The sequence below is a fragment of the Culex pipiens genome, chromosome 1, assembly GCF_016801865.2.
Source record: "Culex pipiens pallens isolate TS chromosome 1, TS_CPP_V2, whole genome shotgun sequence".
NCBI classification, from domain to species: Eukaryota; Metazoa; Arthropoda; class Insecta; order Diptera; family Culicidae; genus Culex; species Culex pipiens.
Genome location: NC_068937.1, coordinates 118,405,522 through 118,419,475, shown reverse-complemented (window position 1 = coordinate 118,419,475; position 13,954 = coordinate 118,405,522). Strand labels below are relative to the sequence as shown.

Below are 13,954 nucleotides of genomic sequence, written 5' to 3'. Positions count from 1 at the left end.
TCCATTATTTCATACGGTATGATATAAATTAAATTAGCTGCTCATCCCACCTCACTCACCACCTCAAACTATTCACCCACTTGAGGGACTAATAAAGCTAAACTATTTTCCGATCGCGTTTCAACCACGTGGAAAACTGGTCCATTTGCACGCTTCCGTGGGTTTACAAATTTTAGAGTGCAAATTATGTGTACAAAGTTATGCAACCAACCAGACACGTGCCGCGGGCCGCCGCCACCCCGGTCAAATCGTGTTGTTGCGTTGTTTTTTTTTTTCGGAAGAGGTTAGAACAATCATAATTTATTCACTGTCAGGTGCAATTTTCCCTCAGGGCAGAGATAATTAGGGACCTGTGATGCAACAAGTGTCACGCGGTGTATAACTCAATCACGAAGAGTGAAAATGTGATTCACATTGCATTTTTTTTTCTTTTTTTTATGAAATCGAACCAATTGTTTAAATTCCAAATATGTTTAAAGTGCTGAAAAATTATTCAAATAATTATTTATGTTGTTAGGAACAATATTTTCTTGAACAAGAAAATAAAATGCATTCTAGCACCCCCTCCTTGAAAAATTAAGGGATTTCTTTTAAATATATGCAAAACACTCAAAATAATTCTTAAACAAGACTTTATTTGGAACCGTCCTGAGTCCTGGCGACGGTTTCCGACCTAAGCTCGTTACGTCACACACACCACCGACTTAATTTGTTACTACACCATAGCTCGTAATAGAGAAGAAAGCTTTTATAAAATCCTATTGTTCAATTGTTACACTCGAAACCTCTTTAGTTAGATACTGTTGCGTGTACTTACAAAGTAACACGATGCTACAATTGCGGTTAAAGAATCACAGCTTGCGCTATCTTTTCAGATCAGTTAGATAATAGTAATCCCTAATAGTTAAAATAATTGCTCAAAGCTAAATAAGCCTACAGAATGTCAGTTCAGTGGATGGAACGTGTCGTTGCTTTAATGTTGGTTGTGTGTGAGTTCGTACAGTAATCCCGATCGCCTCCATGCTTCACGTGCGCTTACTAGCCTAAATATATCACAATGACTGTTTTATTCTATGAGAATAATTATTGCACAGATCCCACCCCGATTAGGGGGGCAAAATCGCTAAACACTTAAACACAGAGCTAACAAGAAGCATTTTTTCTTTCTCTCAGGGCAAATTCTCGATGAGCAGGGCCTCGCGGCGGATTTCCCCGTCGCCGTACTTTTCCAGCTCCTTGCGCAGCGGAAACGGAATCATCGAAACGGTCGAGTATCGGATCGATTTCCGCGGGTCGTACGAGAGGGCGGTGTGGCGCGTGCACAGCACCATCAGCGCCGTCGTGGCGAGTAGCGAAACCCCGAGCAGCGACAGCACGTACACGCACCCGAGCTGGGCGTACGGTGCAATGTCGAAGAGCAGGTGTAGCAGCATCACGATGTCCGGGGTGAGCTTTTCGACGGCCTGGGTGGGAAGAAACGGAGAATGCTGTTAATTCGAGAAATGCTCAAGGATTGTAAAAAATCTGGTGAAAAGATTATTTCTATAAAAAGTTTTATAACAAATACTATTACAAAAATCAAAAAAAGGTGCAAAAAAGGTAATGAACTTTTCAGAACTATAATTTTTGGTGATTAGGTATAAGGCCATTTTATCACTATAAATGAGAGGAAAAGTATGTTTTTTTAAATATTGCATTGCTTAACAAATATTTAAATAATAAATTTTTCAAGATGTACACGGTAAATTCTGATGTCGTTTTTGGTTAATATTTACTGAAAACTACACTACTGAAATTTTCAGTTAGTTTTTCGCTGCTCTTCAGTTAAAATTTGCATGGAGCTGTCAAAGTTTGCTGAAATTTCAGCAAGTTTTCATTTACTGAAAATTTCTGTAGTGCAGATTTCAGTTAATTTTACTGAATACAGTAATGAGAAATTTGTGTGTATAAAAACAGTACTGACAGAAATTAACATCAATATTTATTTTTCAAAAAGAAAATAGAACGTCCTTGTGTGTGTCCTAAATTGGGTCCTAAAATGAAGCATAGATTGCTGATGTTATTGTTTACAGCAATAAAGCTTATTTTTCTGAGTACAATGACCCTTTGTACGACCACAAAAAGTTTAAAATTGATTTTTAAATCAATTTTGAAAAATTAACCTCGCGGTTCTTCTTGACAGAAAAGCTCCTACTTGACAGCTCGTTCCAAGGGGACCATAGTTGATTCATCGAAAAAATGTTGTCATGTCATTTTTTTTTGCATTAAAATGAAAAAAAGGGATCACAAATGGTTTTTAATCGGGTTTTCTACCATTGTACATAAAAATAGGGCTTTAGTACCCAAGTAGCAATTCAAATGCTGTATATTCTTATATGGTTTTAAAACAGTTTTATTGAATGCAATAATGTTTTATACAAACTTTTATCAAAACCAACAGGTTTTCATCTAGCATAACCTTCAACATATTTTCAAGGTTTCTTGAAGACTTGATTAGGAATTCTACTTAGAAGTTTTTATTCAGTTTTTAGTTACACTTCGAGATTTCCTGAAGAATACATGGCGAAGCTTGAATATCTTGACGAAATCTGCAATAAACCTTTTTCGTCTTCATAAGGAATTTGGCCAACCTTGTTGGATTTGAACTGTCACTTCAACTTATTCAGTTGTAGATCGAGAAACACAGTGCAAGAAGACGAATTGTTTTGAGCCATGAGGTTTTTTTTTAATTTCACTTACGATTTTTGTTTTGCAGATAATTTAAACGTCTAAAAAGTAAAATAATTTGTGCAGTGTATGTTGTACAGTTGGGGTCAAAGGTATAATCAACTACAAGATGGAAAGGTGAAAATATGCATTTCTTCAGGACAGTGCAGCGCTTATCAACCTGTGATGGTAATAGTGTTTACAATGAATTGAGTATAAAGTGGATTGGTTAGTGTATATTATGTAATAAAATTACCATTGCAACGAACAAACGCTGTTGTTTTTTTATTGAATTGTGGTGAAATTTTGGCGATTTCTCTAGTCAGATCTTCTTGCAGTAATTAATGACAGGCATGCGCTACGGTCTCAGCTTATGCGATTTAAACTTCAATAAAACCATCAAAAAGCTACATTATCCTGACTGAAACCGTAATAAATCTCTCTTAAAACAAGTTATTCCTAGTCAGCTTTGATCAAGACCATTTAAAGAAGAAATGAATTTAAACAGTCTCGAGCAAGAATAATTACATTTAATAAATTTCGCCATATTGCCTAGAGAGAAATGTTACTGAAAAGCGTAGCCATGTTGAATTCTTGAGCAATGACCGTGCTCAAATTATTTTTGTAGGTAAAATCACAAACTTTTTCTAATAATTTGAGAAGGCGCGTACTATTTTTTCGAACCATCTCAAAAAAATGTTCGATGGTTTCTTTGGCATTACCTTTACAGTGAGAGATTTAATCACTGATATTTATGTCTTTAATATTATTGACTTGTGAATTGTTGTCGACCAAAAGTATTTTCTGATTCCATCTAGAAGAAGAGTCATTGCCTTCAATAAAACAATTATGCATGCTATTCAGCCTGCGATACAGGCTTTAGGTTTCCTATCAAAGTAAATGAAAATGCAATTTGTTCTGTTATAAGAATTTCTTTCAGGTTACAACAAAACTTATTTCCCAGCTAGACAGCATTATTCGTATCTTGTAGAGCTCTTTAATGCATCAATAAAGCATACAATAAAATTATTTTGTCTTATGAAACTCTTCAATTTTTCTCTGGCTAACCTCCAAAAATAATGCATTTTGACTTTATTGCTTATTTAACTCGTATTTAACTCAGCATGTGGGACTAAAAAGCATCTCTCATACATTTTCGGAAGTATTCTGTACAACCTCTTCAAAACTACAACAAAACTAAAATTGTTACTTGGGTACCCAATTGAGAAAATTATTTTATTAAATATATTTTCGAGAACTGCTCATGTATGCTCAAACAAACACAAATGAAATTGTTCTCAAATTTTAAAAGAATGTGTGTAATGGAATTGTTTTTGCAAACTCATTTTAAAACAAAAATTTGTTTCGCATTCTAATTCCCCCCAAGAATGTCCGAATTCTCCTCCAAGATGGAACCTCACCGGTTGAAAACCACAGTTTTAGCTTTATAAAATTTTGGATTTTCCCCATAAAACTCACCATTTCAGCCCAAATGAGTGGTATCACCGTGTTGTGGAATGGCCGCAGATCCGCATTGAAACTGACGTTCGTAAGCAAACTAATCTGCACCCGAATGCTTGCCTTCATTGGAATTCCGAGTTGCTGTAATTAAGATATGTTAGTTTCTAATTTTTCCCTTTTTTGCTGAAAAACATACCGGTTGCATGATAATTACGGCATCATGCTTCTCCTTGGTCGGATTCAGTCCGTCAACGGCCTCCACCAGCGCCGGATCTCCTTTATAGAAATGCGGCAACGACACGGCAAAGGGAATATCTGCGCGAAGGAATACCACGTTAATCAATTGAAATTGACATTAAAATCCCTCAAGATACTCACTGTACCAGCACGGACTGATATCGCCCAGCCCCTTTGGCAAGCACTTCCCGTTGCGGCAGTAGCATGACGTAGACGGATCGTCCAGCGAGCTCTCGAACGCGTTCTCCTGGATCGCGAACCAGTACGCCTTGATGCCGTCGTGTTCGCCCTCGCGCTCAAACGCGATCGGTAGCGTCCGGCAGAACGCCTTTCGGTACACCTTGAAGATCTCCGTCTTGGAGATGTTCCGCGGGAAGACGGTACCGTCGTACGCACCCTGCAGCGTGTTGCACGGGGTGTTTCTGGAAGAGACTTACGTGTTAGTGGATGGTTGGGAATGTTAGTACGTGGGGATGCTTACTTTCTGTCCGCGTCCCAGTGATCCTTGCCGACGTAGCCCCAGTGCGCCAGCCCGGGAGATCCGTTCCACAGGTCGATCGAGTAGTTCCGGATCGGTTCGTCGTCGTCCTTGTCACGCTCCTCGGTAAACTCTTCCAGCACTTCCGGCGCAAAGTAATCGTCGTCGATCGTGGCCGCCTCCTCCGGAGACGTAACATCCGACACGATCTGTGCCTTGCGCATGTTCAGCACTGCCTCGGGAAGGTTCATCGTTACCATATCTTGACCCTCGTCAAACATCTGTTCCGAAAACGGGCGACATACAGTGGAAAACACAGTTAAACTAACGGTACAAGATGAAGTTTTTTGCGAGTTCAAAGGGGGAAGAAAGAAAAAGAGAGACAGAGACCAGAGATGAGAACAGTAAAGAGTTGGTGAAGTGATGACAGACGGGTAACTCGGCGATACTTACGCGATCAAGGATCCCAATTTTTTTGAAGGGAATAGTGTCCGGAAGGAAGGTAGAGGCCACACTGACCAGTGGATCTTCGTAGCCCCAGAGGAGATCGTGAGAGCTTATGTGCAGAAACGGGTTCATACCGAGTGGTTTCAAGGCCGCGGCAGCTGCCAGTGAAGCCCAGGTGGACATGCGGTACGCCGCACTAGAGACCCCCAACAGCACCAGGTTGGGGATGAACAGCATGTCCTTGCTTGGATCTCCTACGGAGCGCTCCGGTACGAGCACCTGCGTACGAATCGGTGTAAAGCTAAGCGTCCCGTTCGGATTGAACGTCGAGTTGTGATTCTCCAGGTATTCCCGGTAGACGTACGGACCCACTTCCTGCAGTCGTATTTTCTCTTCACCCCGCAAGAACGCCTCAGGATTGGTCACGTTGAACACATAGATGCTGATGAACACTTCCAGTGGTGGCTTTTTCCACAGCCGATGCAGGTAGGAACCTTCGTACATACTTAACATCTGCAAGATCGATAGGTTAGACTCACTCAACTACGACCGAAACCACTTTGACCTACATCCGTCACGATTAGGTTGGTGGGATCAAGTGCCAGTATCGTCCATCCCAGAACGATGCACATAACCCCAAGAAAACCGAACTTGACGATTCCTGAAAATAAAAGGCAAAAGAAAAGAAGAAAAATGTATCTCATGTCCACAGCCAATTTGTCTCCCGTCAAAGCGTGGTGCCACCCCATAATCGCCAACAACTTCATCATTCATGTTCGCTTGTGGCGACGCCCCTCAATGCCACATTAGCGATCATTAAACTCGCAACTATAAACATCGCACTGTGACTTCGGCCGACGACCACAAAGCGCAGTTTTGTTCATTCAACGAAACCAGTTTATTTAAGAGGGCGCACCACGCAGCGGTGCACGGTAGTTTGACCCGATCAGGGCAACCTCTTCACGCCCTACGGCACTTGAACCTCTTAAATAGCGGGGTGCACGCACCCATAACCTCGAAAAATGAAAAGCGAAATGCACACACGCATTTTACACGACCCGTTGCACCGGGAAGTTGGGGTATTGCTTGTTTAAGCTTGATCAGTTGGGGGCTGTAATTAAGTAATTAGCTTATTTGTTGAGATCGACCTGTGGTACGGAGGTCGCTGCACTGATTACCCGTTAAAGGTCTTCCAAGAGTGCTTAGAGGTTATGTCAACTCTAGCCTATCATAAATACTGAAACACACAAGTAGCTTTATGAAGTCCTTTGAACAATCTTGGTTCCAGGGCTTCTATCGTATAAGTTTGCAAAATTTAACAGAAGCTCTATTGATACCAAGATCTCCAATTGCTCAAAGACTACTATCAATTATTCTGCGTTGTGCAGTGAAGTTCCAAGTTGTCGAGTGTTTGCAACATCGCATGTTCTCCGTTGACCCGGCTTTCCGCTGCCGAACTCGGGTCATCAAGCGTTGAGCAACGTTTGGAATTTCCCCCGCTTAGGCGTGAAGTTCGTACAATGCGTGATCGCAAAGTGATCATGTTATTACCCACTGACAGAACAAGTTAATTGCAGCTTGCTCGGCGTGTAGACCTCCCTGTCAAGCATGCCGCAGTGTCGATCAGGAAGCAAGCTCGATCGCGGGAATCTCTCGCGCATCGTGCTTGCTCCAGCGATCGTTTGTAAACAATGTTACGTCATCCAGCCAGATCTCTCCCTCTCTTGCGGAGCCGGCTCTCTCGAGCGCTCACGGTTGGTTTGTAAACAAAGCTGAACGAAAGCGAGAATTTACCGTTCACGTGTTGGCTCGCGTGTGCGCACCGGCAAGTCGCTGGTCGCGATGATCTTCAACGGGTCGCGGCCAAGGACGCTATGCGTCAACGAGCTTTGACAGCTATATCTGCGGCGTGTGATTATGCGCACTATCGCACGGCGACATCAACGGCTGACGGTTGACAGCAGGTTGCACGCACAAGTGTTGCTGGGTGTCGCAAGACAAGTGCAAGGCCGTTCGTAACGAGATCGCGATTAGCTTGTGAGATGTTAAGTACGGTAGCGCCGTGATTGAGCGGTTGAACTGCTGTCGATTAGGGTAACCCCAAATTATAAAGCAATTGAGCTGTCAAGTTCCTCGTTGGTGGAGGACACGTATTAGCCGATGCTATAGGGTTGTCAGTTCAGAGCACTGATCTCGAGCAGCGTATTGGCTCTCTAGACATGCGACGACCTTTACAACACTTCAGATAGACTTATTCGAGAGCAGTGGTGCTGCTATACTAATGTGAGCTTCGGTTAATCGCAAGATCTGAACCCAAATGCTTAGTCAGTGCGCTGAATCAACCGATTTGATTAAACCAGAAGAAAAGCCGTACTTTCTACGCCGTATCTGATATCTAAACACCAAACTAAGCTCAATTACGGTTTGCTATTTCTTCCTAAATCGGCAACTTCTAACCAGTTTAACCAGAACAACCCGTACTCCAGTTGTTCACGTAGCACCTTACCAAGTGCCAGTCACCCCTACTAAGTCGATCTAGTCTAGTCGCCGCGCGGTATCAACTGCTACGGCTGTTGCACTACTGCAACCAGCAACTGCAACAGGTTGACCCTCTCGTGGAGACTAGAATCTAGATCACCTAGCGAACCAGTAGCCCCGCTATTACATCAGTAGCTCCCTCCGCATTCCCCGGCTTCGTGGAGTGCAGGTTTCCATTCTAATCTCCCAACACGGGAAGTGCAGTCACCGAAGGATAACAGCTATGCCGGCGGTACGCAGTGTACTAAGCTGTTGTTCTCAGCTTGACGAGGGGGTGTCGTGGAAAACCCGCTCGCCATCGCCGTCAGGGGTGAATCACCAATTAGCCATAATTGGACAAATTCCAGGACCGCTGCTCGCAGCGTAGATTCCGTTTGTTTTCTTCGGCTGCGTCAACCGAGAGGAGGGAGATACCAGCAAACCCACTTATGTATGCGAGCACTACTCTGTAGTACTATTAGAACTTCGTCATCACTTGTCAAACAAAACGCCGAGCCGCGGCGCGTCGAGTTGTTGTTTGCGGTAATCGTTAGAGCCACTTAATGGCCCGGTGGACAACCTTCGATCCGCCTGCGCGCACCGGTATGCGGCGAACGACGGGATGCCACTACCTCTTTGTATAGTGTGTTAAATCGTCACTGTCGGATAGTTTGTCTTCTTGTGAGGGGTGCGAAAGTACGCGATGACGAAGAGATTTATTAAAAGATGGTCGGTACAAATTGATCGACTAGGGGAAATTCTCGTATGTTTGGCAGCTCGCACCTAAAAAACGAAGTTGGCTTTATAGCTGTCGGCCACCATTGCTACTAGTACCAACCACTAGTGTCTTCCTTTTAACTACAAGGACTTCGCCGCCCTGGGCTCCTCAGTGTTTGAGTACGGCACGGAGCGGCGGCGCCAGATACCTATATTTACAATTAGAATTTTTAGAGCCGCGGGATTCGAACCGATTGATCCACACGGGCGGGCTCTGTTCTCCTAGCTTAAACCTTTCTGGGCTTTCAAATTGCATGAAATATGTATATTCAGGGACCATCCATAAACTACGGGGGAGGGGGGGGGGTCAACGATTTTCCACGCTACATACAAAAAATATGTGTTTTGTATAGAAACTGTCCACGAGAGAGAGAGAGGGGGGTCTAAGATTTCAAAAAAGTGTTCACGTAGTTTATGTATGGATTTATTTTCCATTCAATGAACCATTCAATTATTTAAAAAATCAATAAACAACTAAAATTAGTGCATACTGAAATAAATACATTTTTTTTAATTCTAGTATTCCTGATTTTTATTTTTCTTGAAGTATTTTTATAAATTTGTGCTTATTAATATTGTTTGTGCTACTTTTGAAAAACACACTTTTTCTAAATAAACCCGCAAAAAGATCTGATGTATTTTTGTATACCCCGGTACAAGGAAAATTTATATTGAACACTTTTTAAAACGATGAAAAATTCTCGGTCATTGGTTAAGATATAGCTGAGAACGGTTATAAGGTACAAATAACATTTTATTGGATGCAGATGTTGAGGTCGATGTTGTTCCAAATAGATGGGAATAACTAAATTTATGCCATTTCAATAACAAATACTGTTAAAATAGCAGAAAGTGTTATGGACTCTTCTTGAAAAAACAATTTTTGCATAAGAGTTAAAATAACAGTTTTGTTCATATAATATTATTAGTCTGTTATTACAATAACATTCCAATAACAAACAAAAATCATAACGATGAATAACAAATCTTGATATTAATAACATTGCATGTTATTTGCCTAATACTTTCAACTATCAGAAAAAGTTATTCCCAAGTTATTTCCGTCTGCTCGGGCTGTAATTTCCAACAGGTTGTCAATGTATCATGTGCTATTTTGTGACATGTCTGCCATAAAAATATATTAGGTGTCCCACGGTAGCACACAATCGACGATATGCCTCTAATAGTTCAATTCACAAATCAGGAGAAGGGTTTAACACTTTCACATGGCCCATTAGGGTGTAATATGGATGTATGGAAAAAAATAAAGTTGTTCAAATTTAGTGAGCACAGCAACTTTTCAGTTCCTTTTGGGGTCCTAAACAACTCCCTAAAGTTTGAAAAAGATTGGTTCAGTCCTCACATTGCGCAAAACGATTCAATTTTCAATATAAGTTTGTATGAAAATTTTTTTTTTTTTGAAATTTTGATATTAAAAAAATCTACGTATTACGCGATATCAAAACCGGATTTATATTCGGATGCTCTGGAAGGTGCTCTACAACTTTCCCCAAGAGTGTATGGTGCTAACTTGCTGCTATAAAAAGATACAGCGTGTTCAAAACTCGTCTAAAACGTGTTTTTTGCTCGAAAATCACGTTTTAGACGAGTTTTAAGGACGCTATATTAGGATGTAACAAAACCACACTTTTTTGCGGGCATTTCAGGGGATGATCCCCTAGGTGTACTGAGTCAGAATCCCAAATATGAGCACGATTGGTTGCGACAGGACCTGGCGCTCCGGCTTTAAAGTTTAAATGGGATTTAACCCGTAGAATCGGTGCGTTTTGTTTTTGCCATTTTTGAGGCCTTCAACGATTTTTGGATTTTTCAAAAACCTCATGAGCTTATAGTTTAAGTTTCAGGGCACAACTTTGCCGAAGACTGTGATGAGATTTGATAATTAGTACTGCTTGTACAATGATTTGAAAATAAAAAAAAACTTTTTGCCATTAATTTGTTTGATTAGTATTGGCAACACTATCTTTGAACGCGCGCATCCAGAGCCAGGCGTCGTAACTATAGCAGCGAAAAAACATCCAGCGTACAACGGTCAATGTTTGACACATGGAAAGAAAATGCTTTATTTGGATGTTGTGCTTATGTTTTCGATGGTACCGGAGGATTTGATCACCGGTGCTGCTCTTTTAATCTGTCGTAGATTCCGGTATTCTATTTGGCAGTGAATCGCAGGATTTAGTTCTAAGCCCACCTGGTCCTGTCTCCGTGTGGATCTTTTTCGTCGCGACCAATTGTGGTGCTGGGGGACATGTTAGCGAACCTATGCTCGAACATAGTGCAATTGGTGTCTAATGAATTCGCAAAATATCTAGCCAGAGAAGTCTGCTGTATGAAAATAGTGTTTACTAATGTTGTCAATGCAATACATTAATTTGTTTATGACCGATTTTATTGCCAAATTGCCATAACTCTTTGATTGATTACAAAGCGAGTGAAAACTCTCACTAAAATGCGTGTCTCTCGAAATATCTTCCGGAATACGGAATATTCAAAATGCACACAACATCCGTGCGTAATAAAGCGCTTTCAAGACAGCCGCGTTAGGTTGCACTCGAACAAGGTTTAGAATCGGTTCCAACTGAACCCTGAGAGTCAACCGGAGAGCTTCTTGCAGTTCCATAAGAACTTTCGTTCTCAACAATCACAACAACAAAAACAACAACACGACGCTGGACAAATACATGCCGACGCATCGCGACGCACCGTAGCATGCGTTGCATAGTTTGCCGAAAGCGCGCATCAAAAACGAGTGTTGCCAGAACATGTTTTACGTTATCAGAAAAACAAGAGAAAAGATTTTGTAAATTCTGTACCATTTTTCTGAGCGGTCAAATCTCTTCGCAGTCTTCGGCAAAGTTGTACCCTGGAACACAAACTATAAGCTCATGAGGTTTTTGAAAATCCAAAAATCGTTGAAGGACTCAAAAAGGGCAAAAACCAAAACGCACCAATTTTACGGGTTAAATCCCATTTAAACTTTGAAGCCGGAGCGCCAGGTCCTGTCGCAACCAATCGAGCTCATATTTGGGATTCTGACTCAGTACACCTAGGGGATCATCCCCTGAAATGCCCGCAAAAAAGTGTGGTTTTGTTACATCCTAACGCTGTATCTTCTTTCAGGAGCAAGTTAGCACCATACTCTCTTCGGGAAAGTTGTAGAGCACCTTTCAGAGCATCCGAATATAAATCCGGTTTTGATATCGCGTAATACGTGGATTTTTTAAATACCAAAATTCAAAAAAAATGTTTTTTCCCATACAAACTTATATGGAAAATTGAATCACTTTGCGCAATGTGAGAACTGAACTAATCGTTCGCAAACTTTAGGGAGTTGTTTGGGACCCCGAAAGGAACTGAAAAATTGCTGTTCTGGAAAATCGATTTTGTTATTACACCCTAATGGCCCATGAACCATCCAACAATTGTCCACGAAGGGATTGAGGGTTGTCTCAAAATAATAAAATCAAAATCAAAAGTGACTTAATCCACCTTAATGTGGTTGATGCCTTCCACACATTAAATAGTTGAATTATTCAAACATAGCAATGTCCGATCTACAAATGTTCTCTTTATTTAACTTTTAAGATCTTCATTTTTTTAGATGCGTTGAAAAGGTCTTTCAACGTCTTTTTTATAACCTCCTGTTGTTTCTTCCTTGACTTAATATACAGTGTTATGCTAAAAAGATAACGTGCCCAATAAAACAACACATTCTAAATTTAATAAATTTCTTACAAAAATAAATGAAGAGCATTTTGACATTTGCCAAAAACATTTTTTCAGCATAACTGTTGAAGTACTTTTCTTTACTAAACTCCATAATTTTTAATGGGGACTTATGGGACCCAAGACGGATCAAATAAGACCAAAACGCTAAAGGCGGCTCAGGGCGGCCAGAATTGTGGTTATCAAATATTGAAAAAAAATACACTCTGTTATATTATAGGCAATCCACCATTCAAATTTGATTTAAATGGGGTCGCAAAACTCGAATTTGATGTTGAAAACAAGAAAAAAAACACATAAAATCTTTTTTTTGTTCGTGATTCGATCATCCAAAGTCCCATACAATCCCATTGATATTTATCTTTAATAAAATCAGAAAACACATGTGAAAAAGTGTTTTGACCACCTTTACCAATATTTATAACAGCCCCCCATTAATAATAAAAACTAACTTAATCCACCTATGTGGTTGGAGCCTTCCTCACTTATTACCAACAATGGGTGATATGATGAGGTTGGACACAAATTTCATCTATTTTTTAGATCTGGAATAAAAATGTACATAAATACCACTTAAGTGGCCATATCTCGAGACAGGGTGACCAGATCTCCAATGTTTTGGACTCATTGGAAAGGTCTTTTGATAACCTAACCAACGATGGGTCGGATGATGGATCCGGAATAGTTTTAAAATGCATATAAGTGAGATCCGGATATATTTGAAAACACATTTTTATATCTAAACATTTGTACTACTTATCGAAACTTCAAACAATTCAATAGCGATGTATGGAACCCTAAACCAAGTCGAATGTAACCGGTTTGATTGAAATCGGTCCAGCCAGTGCTGCGAAAACTTGGAAAGAATTTTGGGAACATACATACATACACACACACAGACATTTGTTCTGTTTTCGATTCTGAGCCGATAGGTATACATGAATATAGGGCTACGAGCGGTTTTTCAAAAGTTAATTTTTCGAGCAGGATTATAGCCTTATCTCAGTGAGGAAGGCAAAAAGACCAATTAAAATCTGATTGATTTTAACAATGAAAATTCCCATCACTGACTCATAAGCGTGATCCGTTTTGCTAAAAGTTTCTCAGATCGATCTAAACACGTGGTGATCGTTTTTATGGGCAAAAATGTGAGCCAAATGATTATTAGCCTGAAATGTTCAAGTTTTTTGCTCTGCACCGATTTCTGTTTCCCCAAGGTCGCTTAAAAATCGAAAACTAAAAAAAAATCACACATAGTCAAATACTCAAACCACTTTTCCAGCTTGAATATGACTTTATTTTTTAACATTAGAAATTAATTGATCAAAACTTTTTACGTTTCAGAAATGAAATGAATTTAAATAATTTACTCTACTCATCATGCCCACGATCCTTTGACTCAGCTAAAACTTTCCAACGCACAATTGAGTCATAACACGTCGTACGCAGCGATTAAATGTCAACTCCCCGTCGCACACCCGACTTAAGCTGTCAACCTGTCGCCCATCTCGGCACGGCTCGAACGTGTCGCGCAGATGTCTTCTCGTCGTCTATATTTTGGCGATAAAGATCAACGACAACAAC

At 40.6% G+C, this 13,954-nt stretch overlaps 1 protein-coding gene across 1 annotated transcript in view; it reads right to left on the bottom strand.

Annotated features, from left to right (window-relative positions):
* Positions 1-615: 615 nt before the first annotated feature.
* The window catches only part of LOC120426233 (scavenger receptor class B member 1), a 60,357-nt gene continuing 47,018 nt past the window's right edge, over positions 616-13,954 (bottom strand). The window contains exons 3-9 of the mRNA XM_052706760.1: positions 5,899-5,990; positions 5,336-5,842; positions 4,886-5,163; positions 4,546-4,826; positions 4,364-4,482; positions 4,186-4,308; positions 616-1,463 (exon numbers count right to left, since the gene is read on the bottom strand). Coding sequence (XP_052562720.1) covers positions 1,170-1,463; positions 4,186-4,308; positions 4,364-4,482; positions 4,546-4,826; positions 4,886-5,163; positions 5,336-5,842; positions 5,899-5,990 — 1,694 coding nt within the window. The 3' untranslated portion in view covers positions 616-1,169. The remainder of the gene's footprint in view (positions 1,464-4,185; positions 4,309-4,363; positions 4,483-4,545; positions 4,827-4,885; positions 5,164-5,335; positions 5,843-5,898; positions 5,991-13,954) is intronic.